At 49.4% G+C, this 21,613-nt stretch overlaps 1 protein-coding gene across 1 annotated transcript; it reads right to left on the bottom strand.

Moving 5' to 3' along the window:
* Positions 1–1,314: 1,314 nt before the first annotated feature.
* Positions 1,315–21,461, bottom strand: PRRT1 (proline rich transmembrane protein 1). The gene is made up of 4 exons (XM_083160127.1): positions 21,253–21,461; positions 20,170–20,489; positions 18,933–19,109; positions 1,315–3,256 (listed from the first exon to the last, which is right to left on the bottom strand). Exons 1-4 carry the CDS (start codon positions 21,269–21,271, stop codon positions 3,080–3,082), a joined length of 693 nt encoding a protein of 230 aa, XP_083016253.1. The 5' UTR covers positions 21,272–21,461; the 3' UTR covers positions 1,315–3,079.
* Between the last annotated feature and the right edge of the window lie 152 nt (positions 21,462–21,613).

Here is a 21,613-nt window from a genome sequence, read left to right as displayed (position 1 = left end):
ATACATGCAGGAGCGTGGAGCGGAGGAGCGTGGAGGGGAGAAACGATCGCGCTGCAAGTATGAAACGGCAGCCGGCAGGGAAGGAGGACCCGGGCCACCAAGAGGAGCTGGACGGGTGAGGAGAGGAAGGCTGGGGCAGGAGAGGTCGGAGTAGGGTGTCAGGGATCAGAAATACCATGGCCACAGCAGCATGGATGGGACTCCATCGCACAGTGTTAGAGGCCCCATCAGTCACCTGCAGTCAGTGGACAGGTCCCACTGAGCACTGGAGTCCCGTCTGTGCTGCTGCTGTCCTGGTATTATGGCAAAATGCCAAATCCTGTTTCACCCCCACCTCCCTGCCTTTTCACACCTGATATTTTATCCCCACAGTGGCAGAAGGGGTTTATTGAGACAATAAGTGCTTGTAGCAATTTTTTTATTATTTTATAAGTATTACAGTATTCCATTTATGTTTTTTTATGTCTCTATCCCCCTCGCTGTCCCTCGCTGGGGGGGGGGCCCTTTCAGTATTTTGCTATGGGGCCCATGAAGTTCTAGTTACGCCTCTGGGCTCATCTACATTTGGATGTGTGTGTGCAACGCAGACTTTGTGCAAATTGTAAATACCCCACTGTTTCAGGCTGTCTATCAGAAGGTGCAGGCAATGGCATTGACACGCCCCTGAAGTGGAGATGACACTTTGAGAAACATTCTCATCTCCTCCTACAAACCTTGCAGCATGTCAATAAAGCAGCAGCATCCGTGTTGCAGTAGCATTGCAGCACATGCGCACTGCAGCACCGGCTTTTGAGCAGCCCCAAAACCATCAGTCACCTGCGACAGTGGAGGAACTTTTTGTGGTCTTGAATAAGGCCTTCTGAGATAAGGATGGACATCACACCGCAATGGTTCATAACCATCGATGATTTTGATTTATTAGTAGTACGTTCAATGGTGATTTGATGGTCCTGCCTCCCCCCGCCAGCCACGCTGCAGTGCCTCTGCGCAAACATGGCCGTGCTGAAGATATTTGCACTTGCGCAAAAGGGCCTTTTTTTGCACTTGTATAAACCATATTCATTTTTTTTTCTATCTAATTTCTTGGTCAGTTACCATCGCATGTCGGAATCATTTGATTGTGGGCTTCCGATGTCCTTCCCTACTCTGAGAGGGAGGCTTTAGCAAGTGTTGTGCATCAACCGTCGATGGTTTGCTAATAAAGTTTTAAAAAATGGGGATTATTTTACCTCAAATATCAGTGCTGAGGCGATATATAACCTCGGCCCTTTAACAAACATTTTGTCTAAACCAGGAAATATTTCACAGAGGCCATTGTAATAGATTTTGGATTTTATTATAGATAATGCAGCTAATTAACCATTCCAAATGCTAATGAATAAATACCCACAATGCATCCCTCAAATCAATCGATAAATAAATAAATAATAATATTAAAGAATATTAATCAGAACCATGAATATATTTTTTAATCACAGAAATATCCCCCCACCCCCCCTATAATACTGTTCTTAAATATAGCAGCTGTCTCTTTATTACACACTCAAACTCTCTCTCGCTTTCATGCTCCTATCCCCTCGTACGTGTTTCCCAGTGCGGGTTGGAATACACCATATCATGTGACACTCAGGCTGCAGGGCATGCTGGGATTTGTTGTTCAAAGCGATCTGGGCCACCCCGCCCCCCCCATGTAATAATGCTGAAACACAGTTTAATATCGCGAACTGGCGGCTGAGGATCTGGATAATGCAATTATAAGCTGAGCTAGACTTTGAAATCACACTGATGGTACGGTAAATCTACCCGCCTATCACGTACGGGGGCTGTCTCACAATCTCCCGCATATTCTCTGACCCAAATGTATCAAGCGCTGATAAAAATGCTCTAAAAATATCTCCTTATTAGGGTTATGAGCTAAGACAGTTGATCACATTGTCAAGAAGATGTCTCTGCTAAAAAGAAAAAAGGGAACGGAGCAGCTATGTCTAGCCCAACTACAGTATATGACCAGATATCATGGTGCCATTAATGGTCCACAACTCAGCATAAGCGGAATGTGCCTACATATGAGGGTCATCACCTGATGTCCACCTAATGGCTTTGCCATAGACGTTATCTATCCAGGGACAGTGCAAGGTTTCCCGGCACCCAAGACAAAGCTTCAACCTACTGAAACCCCCCCACACACACAACCAACCACCAACCCACACACCGATACTACTTTCAGACTCTCTGATGAAAGTGTGGAGGAGGTGTCTTAGAAGTCCCACAGCCACCGCCTTTATTGAGTTTACCGAGGATGCCTTTCTCAGAGACATCTTTTCTTTTGAGATAAGTAGACTCAGGGGAGCCCCCCCCACCTCCCCCAGATCCCGGTGCCCTAAGCAGCTGCCCGACGGTAGAGCCGGCCCTGTGTCTATCCCGCCATATCTAAGAGCTGCCTACCTTCTCACATCACGCATTCACTCCAAAAAATCTTCTCCACTCACTCCGCGTGTCTTATTACATTTACATGGCGTCCACGCCATGTCTGTCTATAGGACTGTCTCCTAGGCCACTTATTTTCCTGTATTCGTCGTCGTCTCTTCATCCGTCTCTCACAGCTATCTCCTAGAGTCTAGATTTCTCGCCCCACCAGTCTCCTGCACCCTTGAAACATAGCTGTAAAATACCCCAATGAAACTCTTACACCCCGTAACACCCCTAGATGGCACCTGTATTACGTATAACAAGGGAGGTGGAATGGGGAGTTGAGTGGACGAGTAAGAGGAGGGTAGATAGAGATCACTGTGGAAATGGGAGACGAGAAGGCCAACATGGAAGGTTGGAACATGGTCAACGGAAGGAAACATGGTAACTACAAGATGGAACCTAAGACGCAAGAATGTAGAAATAATACAAAAGGGTAGATGGAGAGAACACAAGAAAATGGAAAGGAAGACATTCAAAGAAAAATGAAAGACGGATTAAAAAAAGAGAGAATCCAAAAAAATGGACTGAAGAGAGTTAAGAAAGTGCTGGGAGAGATCTTGGTGGCTTGGCCTGTCCTCCAGTTGCCCCCAAGTCCCGGAGGAATAACTCAGTTACCCCAGTCATTTTCATGATGCTGAGCTGCGATGATAATGACCACTGTCAGGATGGTGCACAGGACCATGGCGGCGATGCCCACTGCCAGGCTGATGAAGGAGAAGTTCCGGGCCTCACGGGAGGCTATTTCTGCAGACATCAGGTCCCCACGGGCCAAGGCTGTCCTAACCTGCAGGGAAAAAAGGGAAAGAAGTTGGATCTCTGTCACAATATCGACACGTCCGTCCCTTGGCTCAGGGACAAGTGTATGTCTTACCTACGTAATTACCCAACAAGGGGCAGGGAGTGGGTGGAGTTTAAGCTGGCCACAGGGACTGATTGGATGACGGGCATTTGTTCTGAAGTCGGAATGAAGGCCCGCTGATCCAGTGTGTGCCCATCTTTAGTAACAGCAATAGGTATATTATACTCTCACAAGTTTCTTTGGGGTACAATCTTGTAAATTTCATCATATGTGACCACAATCAGGACAAACGTGCTTCCGACAAGGTGGCTCACTTAGCTTGCCACAGGCTGAAGGGTTCATTTACTAAGATGGTAGTTCTATTGACGATGACATGTTGCTACGGGCAACCAATCAGATTCCATCTATTATCTTCTAGAACAGTGGTTCCCAACCTGGGGTACTAGTACCCCTGGGGGTACTCTGCAGACCAGTTGGGGGTACTTGAAAATAACATTGGTAATGGCGGAAGAAGGAAAAGTCTTTTGATGGCGGCAGAAGACTCCCATTGCCATGGAGACGAACCACGTTGTGTCACTTTTGGTTCTGTCTGCAGCATCATTAGTGTCTCCTTGTGCTTTTGCCTGACCAGCAATCCACTAGGAGCTGCCTACGCTGCCCTCAAACATCTGCCCCTCGTCAGTGGCATTAATCCTACAGGCATTAGTGGGAACCCCGATGACAGTACACAGCCAGCGGCCAGACACAGAGGATTCCTGACTGCATACTACTCCTCCACTACTCCTTAATATAAGGACATGCATTAGGACACGCATACTGCTCACTTCCACTACATTCGTAAGTACTGTGGATATTTCAAATTGAGATGAGGGGGTACTCATAAATTAAAAGTCTAATCAAGGGGTACGGGAGATATAAAAGGTTGGGAACCACTGTTCTAGAAGGTAATAAATAGGAAGTAGATTCTGATTGGTTGCTATGGGCAACATCTCACGTTCAACAGAACTCCCATGTAGATGCCTGCTCGGGCAGTGGGTGGCTGACATCACATGGTGTCAGCACTCGCCCCATCTTCGCTGATCTGCAGAGAAATTAAAATTCCGTTTAGAATGACTTATTTCCGAAGGCAGGAGAAATAATTCGATGGTCGGCATCAAATTATTTCTCCTTCAAGCGGTCGCATGCGAGGTGGATGTGTTAGAACAATCGCTGCTTAGCGAGCCAACCTGAATTAGGCACGAAATGTATTGGCTGCCTATCAGAACAAACTCTTAGGTCCCAGTACCTGCAGGTTCACAGCAGGATAGTCATTTGTGGCCAGTACAGATGTTATAGTCAGACACAACCCACTGTGGTAACAAGTCCATCAGGTCCGCCTAACGCGTCTTGACAGTTGAGAAAGAACATGCAATCGAAATGCGTTACGCAGAAAGAGTAGGAGGAGCTCACAGAGGTGCGGCACACCGGACAGCTCCTCTATTTATCTGCCCCTGCCCACGACACATACACGATCCTAGGCACGGCGATTCCCCAGATACGCCAATCTGCGAATCCCTGCCATGTGACACTGTTACTGGATACCCATGCGTGTGTCTATTTCAACACGATTTTCCACTTGCCACCAACCAAAGTACCTTTTGGACCTAGTCCACGACAGCTCTGGTTCTGCCGACACACAAAATTATGAATTACACAGAGGCTTGAGCTGTATATACAACATACTGTATACTGAAACTGAATTAAGATTCTTTAATTTAAGTTAAAACTCTACAAGGCTTATTACAAGAAAAATAAAATAAAATAAAATCCCACGATCCAATTAGGATTAAGAGGAGACAGTGGGATGAAGTGGAATCTCTCCTGGTACTGTCCCATGGGGTCTTCTAGCCATTCCTCAAGGGGCTGGCTAATTATCTATCTTTTGAAGTTGGCCAATTAGCTTTCAACAAACAAAACACTGACACATAGCTAGTTGAGGGGGGATCTGGTTTGTATAAGAGGGACCCCCCTAAGGAAATTACTTTCCTGATGTCTTTCTGGCCTGAGAAGACATTCACCAAACTTCTGTGCCTAAGATCACATAATTAGGACAAGTTGTATAGTGGTAGGGGTGAAGGAGGTGTCAACTCCCTTCTCTGCCCTTCTCTGCCTACCTCCTCCTCCCCTACCCTCCCCTCCCCTCCTCACTGTCTGCTCTTGACTTTCCCACTCCATACGTCAGAACATCACATCCAACCAGACCACTTGCAACCTACCACGTCCTCTCCCTCACAATCCCTCCTCCTCCCCCTTACCAACTCTGACATCCTTCTCCCATGTATCTGGTGAGGAAGTCATGGGCCTTATATGTTCCTCTCCCCTAATTACCTCCCCATCTGACCCTATTCCTCCCCTTCCTCTCTCCCTCTGCCTGTTCCCATCTTGCCCACCTCTTCAATCTATCCCTCTCATCTGGTATTGTCCCCTCTGCCTTCAAGAATACTCTTGTCTCTACTATGCTTAAAAAAAAAAAAACTACCCTTGATCCTAATTCTCTTGCTAACTACCGATCCATTACTCTCCTCCCTTTTGCCACCAAACTCCTTGAGGGTATTGCCCACAACCGCCTTACTGCCTTTCTTTCTTCCCACTCCCTGCTTGTTCCATTCCAGTCTGGCTTCCGTCCACTCCACTCCACTCCACTGAAACTGCTCTCACTAAAGTCTGCAATGATCTTCATGCTGCCAAATCTAAAGGCCACTCTACTTATTCTTCTTGACCGTTCTGCTGCTTTTGACACTGTTGACCACCCCCTCCTCCTCCAAATCCTTCACTCCCTTGGTCTGCGTGATACTGCTCTCTCTTGGCTATCTTCCTACCTCGCTGACCGCTCCTTCTCTGTCTCTTGTCATGACTCCACCTCCTCTGCACTTCCACTGACAGTAAGTGTCCCCCAAGGCTCTGTTCTTGGTCCTCTCCTTTTCTCTCTCTATACGCCATCTCTAGGTGAGCTCATTCGCTCATTCAACTTCCAATATCACCTCTATGCTGATGATACCCAAATCTACCTATCCGCTCACAAACTCTCTCCTGATCTCCTCACTCAGATTTCTAACTGTCTCTCTGCTATCTCTTCCTGGATGTCCCAGCTCTTTCTTAAACTAAACATGTCTAAGACTGAGCTGATCCTCTTCCCGCCCTCACACATAACCTCACCTTCCAAAATGTCACTATCTATTGATGGAACAATGATCTCCTCTAGCCACCAAGTACGCTGCCTTGGCGTCACTCTTAATTCCTCTCTCTCCCATAAACCACACATTTAGCATCTCTTACAGCAGCGGTTCCCAACCAGTGGTACGCGTACCCCTGGGGGTACGCGTCCACACGCTGGGGGGTACGCCGCGGCCCGGCCTGTAATGGCGGCAGCGGCAGACAGACAGGTCGCTGGAGGGGAGGAGAGTGCATGATTGCGCATCTCTCCTACCCCTCAGTGTGCTTCCCTGTGACTGGCCGCCCGTCCGCCAATCAATCAGAGCTTGCGGGCCGGCAGCCAATCAGGAGCCAGCCCGCAAACTTTGATTGATGGGCAGCCCAGTCACACTGAAGGGAAGGAGAGATACGCAGTGTGCTGTACTCTCCTTCCCTGAGAGAAGCAGCGCGGCAGCTAGTGCTACATGGCAGGGGGACACTGGACTGTCCTCTCCCCAGCAGCAGCGTCAATGGTGAGTGTGCTGCTGCTGGGAAATACTATGGGGGCATTGCTGGCACTGTGGGGCATACTTGTTGCTGGCACTGTGGGGCATTGCTGGCACTGTGGGGCATTGCTGGCACTGTGGGGCAGTGCTGGCACTGTGGGGCATACTTGTTGCTGGCACTGTGGGGCATTGCTGGCACTGTGGGGCATTGTTGGCACTGTGGGGCATACTTGTTACTGGCACTGTGGGGCATTGCTGGCACTGTGGGGCATACTTGTTGCTGGCACTATGGGGGTATACTTGTTGCTGGCACTGTAGGGGCATTGTTGGCACTGTGGGCACATACCCAGTACCATGGGGTCATACCTGGCACCGTGGTGGCATTCCCGTTTCTGGCACTGTGCGGGCATACCTGACACCATTGGAGCATATGTGTATCTGGCACTTTTGGGGGCATATATGTATCTGGCACTATTGGAAGGCTAACGTGATCTGTTGGAATGTCTGTTGCTTCAGTAATAGAGATTTGACAGTGTTCTGTTATTTTATATGCTGTCCGCAGAATGGGCTGAGCTTATATTGTGGTCAAGTGGTTGCACTTTTTTTTTCCTCGTCATTGCCAGTATGACTTGCCCCTGTTAAGCCACATCCCTTTTTAGGCCACGCCCCCTAAAAATTTCACGTGGGGGTACTCATAAATGAAAAGCCTAATCAAGGGGTACGGGAGACAAAAAAGGTTGGGAATCACTGTCTTACAGTCCTGTCGTTTCCACCATAAAAATATTTCCAGGATCAGATCCACTATCTCACCCGGGATGCTACAAAGACCCTCATCCACTCACTAGTCATATCCAGATTGGACTACTGTAAACTATTTCTTGGGTGCCGGACGGCTCCCTGACAGTCCGGATTCCGACAGTCATTACTCCGACGTCGGAATCCCGACTGCACCCTCGTAGGGGTCCACGACCCCCATAGAGGGAGAATAAAATAGGTGGCGAGCGACTATGCCTGCAGCGTGGCAAGCGCAGCGAGCCCGCAAGGGGCTTCATTGCGCTCCCCCCGCTGTGCAGTCGAGATTCCGACGTCAGAGAAATGACTGTCGGAATCCCGACTGTCGGTGTGTCATACCACACCCCTATTTCTTTCTGGCCTCCCTGTAAAACACCTCTCTCCAATCCAATCTATCCCCAGTGCTGCTGCCCGGCTCATCTTCCTCTCCAAACGTACTATGTCCACCTCCCCTCTCTTACCAGCCCTGCACTGGCTCCCCTTTCCCTTCAGAATTGAACTCAAGCTCCTTACGCTCACTTACAAAGCCATCACCCATTCCTCTCCCACCTACATATCTGACCTTGTCTCTCTTCACACTCCCACCAACCCTCTCCGCTCCACAAATGCACATCTCCACTCCTGCAAACTGGTTACTTCCTCCCATTACTGCCTCCAGGACTTTGGCCGTTGTGCACCGTATCTCTGGAATTCTCTACCTCTCCCTATCAGACTTGCCACCTCCCTACAAATCTTTAACGGGCTCTCAAGACCCACTTCTTCATTAAATCTAACCATTTCTCATTCTAACCCTATGTTTATGTTCGCTTCTATCCCAGCTGTGTCACTCCAGTTTGCCTGCCCCTTACCTTTAGAATGTAAGCTCTAACGAGCAGGGCCCTCTCTCCTCATGTGCTTTTCTAAGAATATATCTCTGCCACTGCTAGAACTGCCTCAGTGTCCACTGCTGCAACTGTCTTTTTTATTTACCATGTACTTATCCTAATTTGCATTTGTACTGTCAATCACAATTTTTCTTGTTTTGTTCTTTTGCTTATCTATGTATTGTCAGGCGCTGTGGAACCCTTGTGGCGCCATATAAATGAACAATAATAATAATGATATTAATAAATACAAAGTGTGCAAAGCATTGGATATTTTTCGACCTTCACACAAAATTTCTAAAAAGCTATTGTCATGTTCCTGGAGCTAAGTCTCTGAATTGTTTATGAAATGGTTTTATTTGTTTACGAGACACAAGGTGAATAGCATTTCCTCAGCCAAATAAACTAAAAGCAACTAATATATACTGTGCATATAATAATATTAACCATCAACATAATCTCTTATATATTGCCAGATCTGTCACTCATCTCCTGTGTATATAACATTCCCGCCCAGCGGGATACACAAACCCGCCCCCCCCCTAGGGAAAAGACCAGTGTTCTATGTGTATAACGTTCCCGTCCAGCGTGATACACAGACCCGCCCCCCCTAGGGTAAAGACCAGTGTTCTATGTGTATAACGTTCCCGCCCAGCGGGTTCACAAACCGCCCCCCCCCCCCCCCCCCTAGGGAAAAGACCAGTGTTCTATGTGTATAACGTTCCCGCCCAGCGGGATACACTAACCCGCCCCCCCTAGGGAAAAGACCAGTGTTCTACACACCACCACCCCCTTGACATCACCTCCCCCCCTTCCGCTATTTGCAGACCCCCACACCGCACCCCACCGCGATTCGCGCCCCCGCGCCCCCTCCCACGATTCTTGGGCCCCCTCCTGCGATTCACGGACCCCTGCGCCCCCCCCCCCCCTCCCCCGATTCCACCCTCCCCTGCGCCCCCCCCTCCCGCAATTTACGGCACCCCCTGCCCCCTCCCGCGATTCACGGACCACAGCTACCCCCCTCCCGCGATTCACTGACCCCCACAAGCCCCCTCCTGCAATTTGCGGACCCCCCCTTCCCACGATTCCCCCCCGCGATTTGTGGACCCCCTCCCGCAATTCGCAGACCCCGCTCCCCCCCCCCTCCAGCAATTTGCAGACCCCCCTGACCCCCTTCCGGCAATCCCCCCCCCCCCCCAGCGGACCCCCGCGACCACACTCCCGCATTTCACGTACCCCTATGAGAATGGGGGATCCTGTACCACCACAAGCAAACTAGGCGCTGCAGGTTTCCCCACCACCAGATGTGTCCCCACGGTCGTCTGCACCAGCGTCACAACTTTTATCAATGTCTTGCCCACATACGACTATTATACAGCCTCCTGCTCTCATGCACCCTCACTCCCTCCCAGTGGGAGGAGACGCTCACCCACTGCCGGGAGCAGCATTCTGTCCCCCACCCTCCTCCAGTTCTAGGGATACCTACGGCCTATTCAGTCAGATATAATGGATGACCATCGATAGCTACAACAATCGATGGTTATCAAAGTAATATTTTACTTCTATCGATGGCAGGGTGCAAAATCGCCATCAATGCCAACCATCGATGGCGTTTGCACCAATGCCCATCCCTACTCTGCAACAGCCAAAAACCTTTACTACCCCTCATGCCCACACACCTCTATCACTGCCCTGACTCCTGTTCTCCTGCCCCGTAACTTCCGCCAGTGGGGACCCGCTCACCCTGTGTTGCCCACATTCCCCTATCATGCCTCATAGCCCAGCCTCCTGCTCTCATGCACCCTAACTCCCACCCAGTAAGAGGAGACACTGACTCAGGGGCACCGTCCTGTACTCCTGTGCTGCCACGCTGGACCCTCACCCACTGCAACATTTCTCCTGGAGAGGAGTTTTATAAAGTCGGCAGGTATGATTTTGATATAAAGCTGGCACTTCTGTGTAGGTAACCAGGTGCACAGCTACACCGACTCTGCCCATTGGCTTGGGCACATTGTGCACTTTGAGGAATTACCTTGACTTAACAGAAGCACAGAAGCTGTAACTTCTGTATCACAATACACGGAGTAACAGGCACTATGCTGGGGGCACTATTTGCTGGGGACGGCACAACAGACACCCCTGTATCAGAGACCTGGTAGGATACTGGCTTTATGGGGCCAGCAAATGGCTAGTCTTTGTTTATTTATATGTCATTACAACTTTATGTTTTCTTATTTTTTAAATGGCAGGGGTGGTGGGTGGTAAACTGCGCAGCGAGATTATATATTATGGGATGTTAGGAGCCCATTTATCATTGATCGCAGTTACAATGCGATCTGGGCAGAATATTACCGGCCAGGATTGCATTGTAAAATGTGATCCTAATGGTGGGATGTATCATCCCACCAGGAGAAAGAGTGCTAGAGACTTGTCCTCCCAGAAGTAGAAGGAAGAGTGCTAGAGGCTTGTCCTCCCAGAATGGAGAGTGCTAGAGGCTTGTCCTCCCAGAAGGAGAAGGAAGAGTGCTAGAGGCTTGTCCTCCCAGAATGGAGAGTGCTAGAGGTCTGTCCTCCCAGAAGAAGAGTGCTAGAGGTCTGTCCTCCCAGAAAGGAGAGTGCTAGAGGCTTGTCCTCCCAGAAAGGAGAGTGCTAGAGGCTTGTCCTCCCAGAAAGAAGAGAACTAGAGGCTTATCCTCCCAGAATGGAGAGTGCTAGAGGCTTATCCTCCTAGAAAGGAGAGTGCTAGAGGCTTGTCTCCCAGAATGGAGAGTGCTAGAGGCTTGTCTTACCAAAATGGAGAGTGCTAGAGGCTTGTCTTACCAAAATGGAGAGTGCTAGTGGCTTGTCTTCCCAAAAAAGGAGAGTGCTAGTGGCTTGTCTTCCCAGAAAGGAGAGAGCTAGAGGCTTGTCTTCCCAGAAAGGAAAGTGTTTGAGGCTGGTCTTCCCAGAAAGGAGAATGATAAAGGCATGTTTTACTAGAAGGGAGAGTGCTAGGTGCATGTCCTCCCAGAATGGAGAGTGCTAGGTGCATGTCCTCCCAGAAAGGAGAGTTCTAGGGACTGATATTTCCAGAAAGGAGAGTGCTAGGCGCTCTTCCTCCTAGAAATGTTCTACCAGAAAGGAGAGTACTAGAGGCCTATCCTCTTGGAAAGGAGAGGACCAGGGGCATATCCTCACAGGGAGTAGAGTCCTCTAGCACAGGCCTAAAGCATTCTCATTTCTGGGAAGGCAGGCCTCTAGTAGTGTCCTTTCTGCGAGAACAGGCCCAAAAGGACAAGCCTCTAGCACTCTCCATTCTGGAAGGACAGACCCCCTAAGTACAGGCCCCTAGCACGCTCCACACTGAGAGGACAGGCCCCTAGCACTCTCCACACTGAGAGGACAGGCCCCTAGTACTTTTTCTACAGACTTCTAGCGTTATCGCTTTCCTCGAGTACTCTCCATTATGGGAAGACAGGCCCCTAACACTCTCCTTTCTGGGAGAACATGCCAATAGCATTCTCCTGTCTGGGAGGACAGGCCTCTAGCACTCTCATTTTTTGGAGGACAGGCCAATATCATTCTCCTTTCTGGGAGGACAGGCCTCTAGCACTCTCATTTCTGAGAGGACATGCCTCTGGCACTTTCGTTTTTTTGGTAGTGATGAAGCCTATTGCACTGGGAAGACGGGTCCAGGCACTCTCCTTTCTGAGAGGACAGGCCTCTACAACCGTCCTTTCTTGGAAGGACATGCCCCCTAAGTACAGGTGATTAGCCTTCTCCACACTGGGAGAACAGGCCCCTTAGCACTGACTTCTCTGGGATAACAGGCCTCTGACACTCTCCTTTCTGGGGGACAGGCCTCTACAACTCTCCCTTCTGGGGGACAAACCCCTAGTACTCTCCATTATGGAAGACAGGCTCCTAACACATTCCTTTCTGGGAGAATAGAACCCTAGCACTCTCTGTTCTAGGAGGACATGTCACTGGCACTCTCCATTATAAGAAAGACACCTAGCACTCTCCTTTCTGGAAGATATGTCCTTGGCAATCTCCTTTCTTGGAGGACAGCCCCCTGGCACTTTCCTTTTTGGCAGGAAAGATCCTTAACCATAGCCAGATTAAGGGGACGACAACACAAGGGATACTGTACCCCAGGCCCCCCTCTGTCAGGGCCCCCCATCCAGAGCACAGTGACATCACTAGCTGTACTGATTCCTGTCCCAGTGTGTAAGTAGTACAGAGGCTATTGCTATTCTTGCATCTGACCAGATAATTTATACAGTAGACTTTATTTTTTTATGTGTGTATTTTAAGGTTGTTTATGTTGTGTTTGTTCCACTACAAGGAAACGTCATAAAGTAGTTGGCTTTTAAATACATCAGGTGGAGCTATAAACAGTATCCAGTCATTATTCATGTACCCCAGTGGTTTAAATGTAATATACAAAAATCAAACCTCCCAACATGAACCATTCCAGGAGGGACACAATCCTCTCTACACGTATTTCCCTCTTAATTCATGATTTGACATCACCTCTGTTGAAATTTCTTTGTTAGAAATTAAATAGTTCAACACAGGTGACGCCAATTATATATACGGGGCAGTACGGACGGTGTAATGGTTAGCATTACTGCCTCACAGCACTGAGGTCATGGGTTCTATCCCCACCATGTGTTATATATACGGGGCAGTACGGACGGTGTAATGGTTAGCATCACTGCCTCACAGCACTGAGGTCATGGGTTCTATCCCCACCATGTGTTATATATACGGGGCAGTACGGACGGTGTAATGGTTAGTATTACTGCCTCACAGCCAGGGCCGGTGTAAGCTGTTTCAGCACCCCCTGCCCCCCGCCCTGATCCGGTCTGGCCGTTTACCTGCTCCACGGCGGTGCGGGGGGGGGATGCTGGATGCCTAGAGCTGCCTAGTGGTGGCGCCGGCCCTGCTCACAACGCTGAGGTCATGGGTTCTATCCCCACCATGTGTTATATATACGGGGCAGTACGGATGGTGTAATGGTTAGCATTACTGCCTCACAGCACTGAGGTCATGGGTTCTATTCCCACCATGTGTTATATATGCGGGGCAGTACGGATGGTGTAATGGTTAGCATTACTGCCTCACAGCGCTGAGGTCATGGGTTCTATCCCCACCATGTGTTATATATACGGGGCAGTACGGATGGTGTAATGGTTAGCATTACTGCCTCACAGCACTGAGGTCATGGGTTCTATCCCCACCATGTGTTATATATACGGGGCAGTACGGACGGTGTAATGGTTAGCATCACTGCCTCACAGCACTGAGGTCATGGGTTCTATCCCCACCATGTGTTATATATACGGGGCAGTACGGACGGTGTAATGGTTAGTATTACTGCCTCACAGCCAGGGCCGGTGTAAGCTGTTTCAGCACCCCTTGCCCCCCGCCCTGATCCGGTCTGGCCGTTTACCTGCTCCACGGCGGTGCGGGGGGGGGATGCTGGATGCCTAGAGCTGCCTAGTGGTGGCGCCGGCCCTGCTCACAACGCTGAGGTCATGGGTTCTATCCCCACCATGTGTTATATATACGGGGCAGTACGGATGGTGTAATGGTTAGCATTACTGCCTCACAGCACTGAGGTCATGGGTTCTATTCCCACCATGTGTTATATATGCGGGGCAGTACGGATGGTGTAATGGTTAGCATTACTGCCTCACAGCACTGAGGTCATGGGTTCTATTCCCACCATGTGTTATATATATATATATATGGGGCAGTACGGATGGTGTAATGGTTAGCATTACTGCCTCACAGCGCTGAGGTCATGGGTTCTATTCCCACCATGTGTTATATATACGGGGCAGTACGGATGGTGTAATGGTTAGCATTACTGCCTCACAGCACTGAGGTCATGGGTTCTATTCCCACCATGGCCCTAACTGTGTGGAGTTTGTATACTCTCCCTGTACTTGCGTGGGTTTCCTCCGGGTACTCCGGTTTCCTCCCACAATCCAAAAATACACTGGTAGGCTAATTTGCTCCCAACAAATTAACCCTAGAATGTCTGTGTGTGCGTGTACATGTGGTAGGGAATATAGATTGTAAGCTCCACTGGGGCAGGGACTGATATCCTCTGTAAAGTGCTGCGGAATATGTGTGCGATATATAAGAAACCGTTAATACATAAATAAATAAATTAAGCCCAGATAGAAAATATTGTGACCCTCCTGAAATGGGTCATGTTGATAGTTATGGAAGGGGGGATGTGAGGACCTGCGCTCAGAGTGTGCAATAAGTAAATGACAGTGTGTTATTGATAGTTATGCACAATCTAATATACCCCTCCTCCTTTACCCAGTCCCGACTGTCATAAATGTCCCAGGCCCTACAGGCCTTAATCCAGCCCTGTCCCTTGCACTCTCCTTTCTGGGGGACAGGTCTCTAGCTTTCCGCTTTCTGGGAGGACAAGCCTCCGTCACTCTTCTTTCTGGGAAGATAGGCCCCTGGCACTCTTGTTTATTGGGGGACAAGCCTCTAGCACAGGGGTGGGGAACCTCAGGCCCTGGGGCCGTATGCGGCCCCCGTAGCCGGTCTGAGTGGCCCTCCCACCTACCCAGCGGCTTTGCCAGGAGTCAAGTACAGGGGAATTCTCGTGAGAGGTCAGTAGTTCTTGCGAGATTCCTCTTAATCAACAGCAACCGGAGACTGTCAGGCCTATTCAGCGGCAGCCGCTGGAGCGTGGGACAGCTGCAGCAGGACAATTTGTAAGAGAAATTTTTACATATGGCCCCCGAAGGATATTTTTTCCCCATACAAATGGCCCTTGGCACACAAAAGGTTCCCCACCCCTGCTCTAGCACTATCCTTTCTGGAAAGACAAGCCCTGACCCTCTCCCTTCTGAGAGGACATGCCTCTAGCACCCTCCCCACTAGGAGGACAAGCCCCTAGCACTGTCTACTCTGGGAGGACAGGCCTCTGACCCTCTCCCTTCTGAGAGGACATGCCTCTAGCACCCTCCCCACTAGGAGGACAAGCCCCTAGCACTGTCTACTCTGGAAGGACAGGCCTCTGACCCTCTCCCTTCTGAGAGGACATACCTCTAGCACCCTCCCCACTAGGAGGACAAGCCCCTAGCACTGTCTACTCTGGGAGGACAGGCCTCTGACCCTCTCCCTTCTGAGAGGACATGCCTCTAGTACTCTCAATTATGAAAGGCAGATCCCTAACACACTCCTTTCTAGGAGGATAGCATACCCTCCAACATGACACATTGCATTCAGTACACAATGCTCTGCTCCTGGACTTCCCTCTTAATGTATGATTGCCATCACCTGTGTGGAACTAGGTAATTGACGAGAAGGGTGTTTCAACTCAGGTGATGGCACTCATACATTAAGAGGGAAGTCCAGGAGCAGAGCATTGTGTATCGAATGCAATGGGTCATGTTGGAGAGTATGGTATAGGCCACTAGGACTCTACTTTCTTGAAGGACATGCCTTTCTCACTCTTCTTTCTGGGAGGATAGACATTCTTGGAGAACAAGCCTCTAGCACTTTCCTTTCTGAAATAACAAGCCTCTAGCACTCTCCTTTCTGGGAGGACAAGCCTCTAGTACTTTCCTTCTGGGAGGACAAGTCTCTAGTACTTTCCTTTCTGGAAGGACAAGCCTCTAGTACTTTCCTTTCTGGGAGGACAAGCCTCTTGTACTTTCCTTTCTGGAAGGACAAGCCTCTTGTACTTTCCTTTCTGGGAGGACAGACCTCTAGTACTTTCCTTTCTGGGAGGACAAGCCTCTAGTACTTTCCTTTCTGGGAGGACAAGCCTCTAGTACTTTCCTTTCTGGGAGGACAGACCTCTAGTACTTTCCTTTATGGGAGGACAAGCCTCTAGTACTTTCCTTTATGGGAGGACAAGCCTCTAGTACTTTCCTTTCTGGAAGGACAGACCTCTAGTACTTTCCTTTCTGGGAGGACAAGCCTCTAGTACTTTCCTTTATGGGAGGACAAGCCTCTAGTACTTTTCTTTCTGGGAGGACAGACCTCTAGTACTTTCCTTTATGGGAGGACAAGCCTCTAGTACTTTCCTTTCTGGGAGGACCCCTAGCACTCTCCTTTTTTGGAGGACAAGAATTTATCACTCTCTTTTCTGGAAAGACATTCCTAGAGGCATGTTCTCCCAGAAAGGATAATGCTACAGGTCTGTCCTCCCACAAAGGATAGGAGTGCCAGATGACGGCCTGACTGTCGGGATCATGACTGAAAGTATAGTGACATCAGAATCCCAACTGTTCAAATGCCCAGGAGTCGGGATCCCGACTCACATTGTCTATTCTCTCTTGTGGGTGTCCATGACTACCATAGAGGGAGAATAGAACCTTGGGTGAGCGATTGGCTCCCTGTTGGAGTACCATCGGTTGGGATTCCGATGTCTGTATAGTGACCGTTGGAATCCCGACTGTTGAGCCTTCATACCACACCCAAAGGAAAGCTCTACAGATGGAGCAGCTCTTGTTAGAGTGGCTCCCATTTTAGCAATCACCAGCCACCAGCCTGCACCAGAATGGTGGGCGCGCACGCATGAGACGCTCGAGCTCACAATTCTCACCAATGGGATATGCAAGCGAGTGTCCACCAGCGCTCGCCAGCTATTGAAATCTGGCGAGCGCTGGGGATGAAAGAGAGAAGCTCCATCTGTAGGTGCTTGTCCTCCTAGAATGGAGAGTTCTACAGAAGGGGGCATGGCCATACGGGGATGCCGCGACCGCAGGACACACCCTTTTCCATGGCCAGTGCTGTAGGAGCCCCTTGCCCCTCTGTCTTAGTCTATAGACGCTGAGCGCATGCTGAACAGAGCAGCCGGCCTCTCCCTACCCTGGGACAGTCCCAAAAAATGGGACAGTTGGGAGGTATGAAAATGGAGAGCACTAGAGACCTGCTGTCCCAGAAAGGAAAGTGCCAGGGGCATGTCCTCTCAGACAGATGAGTGTTAGGGGCGTGGTATGGTGGTCCGACAGGGGGTATCCCAAAGTCCGAATCCTGGCTGCCAGTGCTCCAACAGCGGGACAAGTGCAAGAAGCCCCTTGCGGGTCATGGACCCCCACAAGGGAGTAGAGCCCCTGTCTGTCGGCATCCCCCCTGTTGGAGCATCGGCAGTCGGGATTCCGATGTTGGAATACTGACCATCAGGATCCCCCAGTCGGACAGTCATCCGGCACACAAGGGTTAGGGCCCTATCCTCCTAGAAAGGAGTGCGTAAGGGGCCTGTCTTTCCATAATGGTGAGTACTAGAGGTCTTTCCTCCAAGCATGGCGAGTGCTAGAAGCCTGTTCTCCTAGAATAGAGAGTACTAGAGGTCTGTCCTCCCAGAATTGAAAATGCTAGAGGCCTGTCCTCCCAGAATGGTGAGTACTAGAGGTCTTTCCACCCAGTATGGCGAGTGCTAGAGGCCTGTCCTCCCAGAATGGCGAGTGCCAGCGGCCTGTCCTCCCAGAATGGCGAGTGCTAGAGCCTGTCCTCCCAGAATGGAGAGTGCTAGAGGCCTGTCCTCCCAGAATGGAGAGTGCTAGAGGCCTGTCCTCCCAGAATGGAGAGTGCTAGAGGCCTGTCCTCCCAGAATGGAGAGTGCTAGAGGCCTGTCCTCCCAGAATGGCGAGTGCTAGAGCCTGTCCTCCCAGAATGGCGAGTGCTAGAGGCCTGTTCTCCCAGAATGGAGAGTGCTAGTGGCCTGTCCTCCCAGAATGGCGAGTGCTAGAGGCCTGTTCTCCCAGAATGGAGAGTGCTAGAGGCCTGTCCTCCCAGAATGGAGAGTGCTAGAGGCCTGTCCTCCCAGAATGGAGAGTGCTAGAGGCCTGTTGTTTACTGTATTTATAGTAAATCTTCCTCTTGTAGAGAGCTTAGTACATCTTATGACACCTGATTAGTAAAAACAATAATAAATAATAATAATAATGACCCATTCATATACCAGAGGCCTAGAGGCCTGTCCATCCAGAAACTATAGCTCAGTAACATGAATTATTTTCCTAGAGGTTAATTCTTGAACATTATACAGGAAATAACAAGGGCCCTGGGTCCTACAATCCAGAAAAACATGACCTAATAACAGTAGTGCTAGAGTCTCCTTTCCCACAGGATAACCCAGCGGCACACAGAGGTAAGTACTTCCAGAAACGATGCCCCAGTGACACACTCACAGCATTGCTAAGGCTCTGTGTCATCCTCACGGGATAACCCAGCGGCACACAGAGGTTGTCCCAGGTTCTCCAGGTATTGATGGTTGAACGGATAATCCGGGTTATTCGTACACTTTACATGGTATAGTCACATGGATACATAGAATCTGAGCACACGGTACCACACTCACCTGCACAGCTTTAATAATGGCAATGACTCCGGTAGGCCAGAAACAGCAAATCGTGGTGAGCACAGCAATCGGCATGTAGTCATGAGGAGGACGTCTTGGCTCTAGCAGGGCTAATCCTGGGGGAATCTGAGGGGGTGGGATCCCCGGCTGTGGTGGAATATTTCCAGTTTGGTATTGCTGACGGATGGACAAAATACAGGAAGTAGTGTTAATGACAGGACAATGTACACAGTACTGCATGGCAACTGTGTCTCCCCCCCATTGTGTACGTTCTGTTTTCCACACCAGTTTAAAAATTCGGATTCGGTATGAAATCCCGACAGGGTCAAAATCCCGAATGGGTCATAATAATACTGACAAGGACAAAATCCCGACATTTAAAATCCTGACAGGGTCAAAATACCGACATATAGAATGTGCAGGTGAAACAGTCAACAGGACTTTCCGTCGACAGGTCGTGAGGTCGACATGATTTTTTCACTGTTTTTTGACCCGAGTGTGGACACAGTCGACATGGACACAGTTGGAAGTGAACCGCAGCCCCTCGCATCGCTTCGCTAGCATTGCTTCGGGCACACTATTTTATTCTCCCACCACGCCCTAGTGGATGGTAGGGCATGAAATACCGCCTGTCGGCACATGTCGGGTCAAAAAACAGTAAAAAAAACCATGTCGACCTTGCGACCTTTAGACGGAAAGTCATGTTGACTGTTTGTCGGTATTTTGACCCTGTAGGGATTTTAAATGTCGGGATTTTGTCCTTGTCGGGATATTAAATGTCGGGATTTTTGTCCTTGTCGGGATATTAAATGTCGGGATTTTGTCCTTGTCGGGATATTAAATGTCGGGATTTTGTCTTGTCGGTATTATGACCCATTCGGGATTTTGACCCTGACGGAATTTTTACTGTCGGGATTTTGACTGCATCCCCACCGAATAACTATTTGTAATGGTAAAGCATATATATTCCATTCAAGGTACCATCCATAATAAGGTATTTGTAATTACAAGGGAATAATAATAATAATAGAAAGTGTTTTATATAGTCACACCCACTTCCCGTCCAAAACCTAACTGAAGGAAAATACAAGTGGACTTGATAACAGAGGATAATAGCTTTTGTAAAGCCACAAACAGTAGGAGAACCTTTTTTATATTCAGTGTGGATTTTTATTCAGAGACCATTTCACTTCCTTCTACTCGGTCACTTGTTCCTTCTAAACACGTTTCCACTCACCGTGCCCATGGGGTAGACGGGGACGTAGGCGGTGCAGGGCTGCAGGTGCATCGGATACCCTGTTGCTTGTTGCACGTACCCTCCCACTGGCATTGTCCCCGTATTTGAGTGAGTCTGCACCACGTATCCTTGGGAAACAGGTGGCTGTCCTGAAAATGGGGTCTCCTGTTGGTATCCCTGGGCATCCTGGCGGGGCAGGGTGGCATTGGCTGGCTGCGGCGGAGGATCGTTATACCCGGGAATAACCCCATTACAGGGACCGTCCCCCCCTTGTTGGTTATAAGGTGGGGGGGAACTGTGGGATCCCGAATCTGGAGGGCCTGCGGAGAGAAAGGAGGTAGAGGAAGAGGGGTGTGAGAGAGAGAGAGGGGCAGAGAGAGAGAGGGAGAGGACACTGTCACACACAGAGCTACATTCTACCCCCTGGGGCAATAGCAGGTCTGATCATACAAGAAGTGACAGCGACAACCCCACTGCTCTATATATAGACAGACGCACACAGACATGTATACACACACTGTATGTATCAGATATAATGTGTATATATATATATATATATATATATATATATATATATATATATATATATTGCACATATGATATTTATGTAACCCTAGAACTCCATTTCCATTCCATAATACGACAGTACACACACACACACAGTGACCGCACATTTATACACATAGGTGCATGCAGTGTATCACAGCACCGTGCAGTGTAAATGGCCTAGTACAGGTCCTTTACCTCCACATTCACATCCTGCGCCTCAGCCGTCCATTCCTCCACAGCACCCCCATATTCCATGATCTCTGGTCCTTAGCAGTGACCGGGAAACGAGTTGTGATGGTGATGGTGAAGATGGACATCAGACAGACATGATATGAGAGACACATACAGAACACAGGTACATAGTGACATTGTAATGCAGAGGGACACAGGTGCATTTATGAAGGACGCCTGCCAGTATATATATATATATATATATATATATACACCCCCCCCACACACACCCCACACACCCCAATCTCCATCAGTCATTCTCCTTCCACCATGACCTCATCTGTATATTCTCCCCTCTCTCACCTGTTTTCTCGCTGGACATGTCTCTGCGGAGAGGGAACTGAGATGATTTTGTTTTTGTTGGGGGGGTCCTCAGATGGATCTGGCAGGATTGGGGGTCTCTCCTCGCCCCCTTTCACTGTCTCCCCCCCTCAGTTCCTCTTTTCTGATCCTGCACCAATTCTTTCTGCAGCAGCAGCACCAGCCTGTTTCTCTCTCTCGCCCTCCCCTCTCTCCTCCTCCTCCTCCTCCTGGTTCTATCACCCCCTCTCTCCTCTCCTCTCCTCCTGTGATTCCCTCCTCTTTCCTCTAATTCCCTATTCTCTGTGTTCCCACTGTTCCCTCTTCTCCTCCTCCTGACATCCTCTGTTCCCCCTTCAGTCTC

The sequence above is a fragment of the Crinia signifera genome, chromosome 9 (genome assembly GCF_055691185.1).
Source record: "Crinia signifera chromosome 9, ASM5569118v1, whole genome shotgun sequence".
In the NCBI taxonomy this organism is placed as follows: domain Eukaryota; kingdom Metazoa; phylum Chordata; class Amphibia; order Anura; family Myobatrachidae; genus Crinia; species Crinia signifera.
Note: the sequence above shows the minus strand (reverse complement) of the source record. Positions and strands in the feature narration are given on the sequence as shown.

Bases quoted from the DNA above. Each gene is read 5' to 3' on its own strand.
- PRRT1 (XM_083160127.1), bottom strand. The intron at 19,110-20,169 runs GTGAGTGGAAAC...TCCATCCGTCAG, and splicing joins CCGTCTACCCCATGGGCACG to CAATACCAAACTGGAAATAT. The intron at 3,257-18,932 runs GTGAGTGTGGTA...TTTTCCCTGCAG, and splicing joins CCATTATTAAAGCTGTGCAG to GTTAGGACAGCCTTGGCCCG.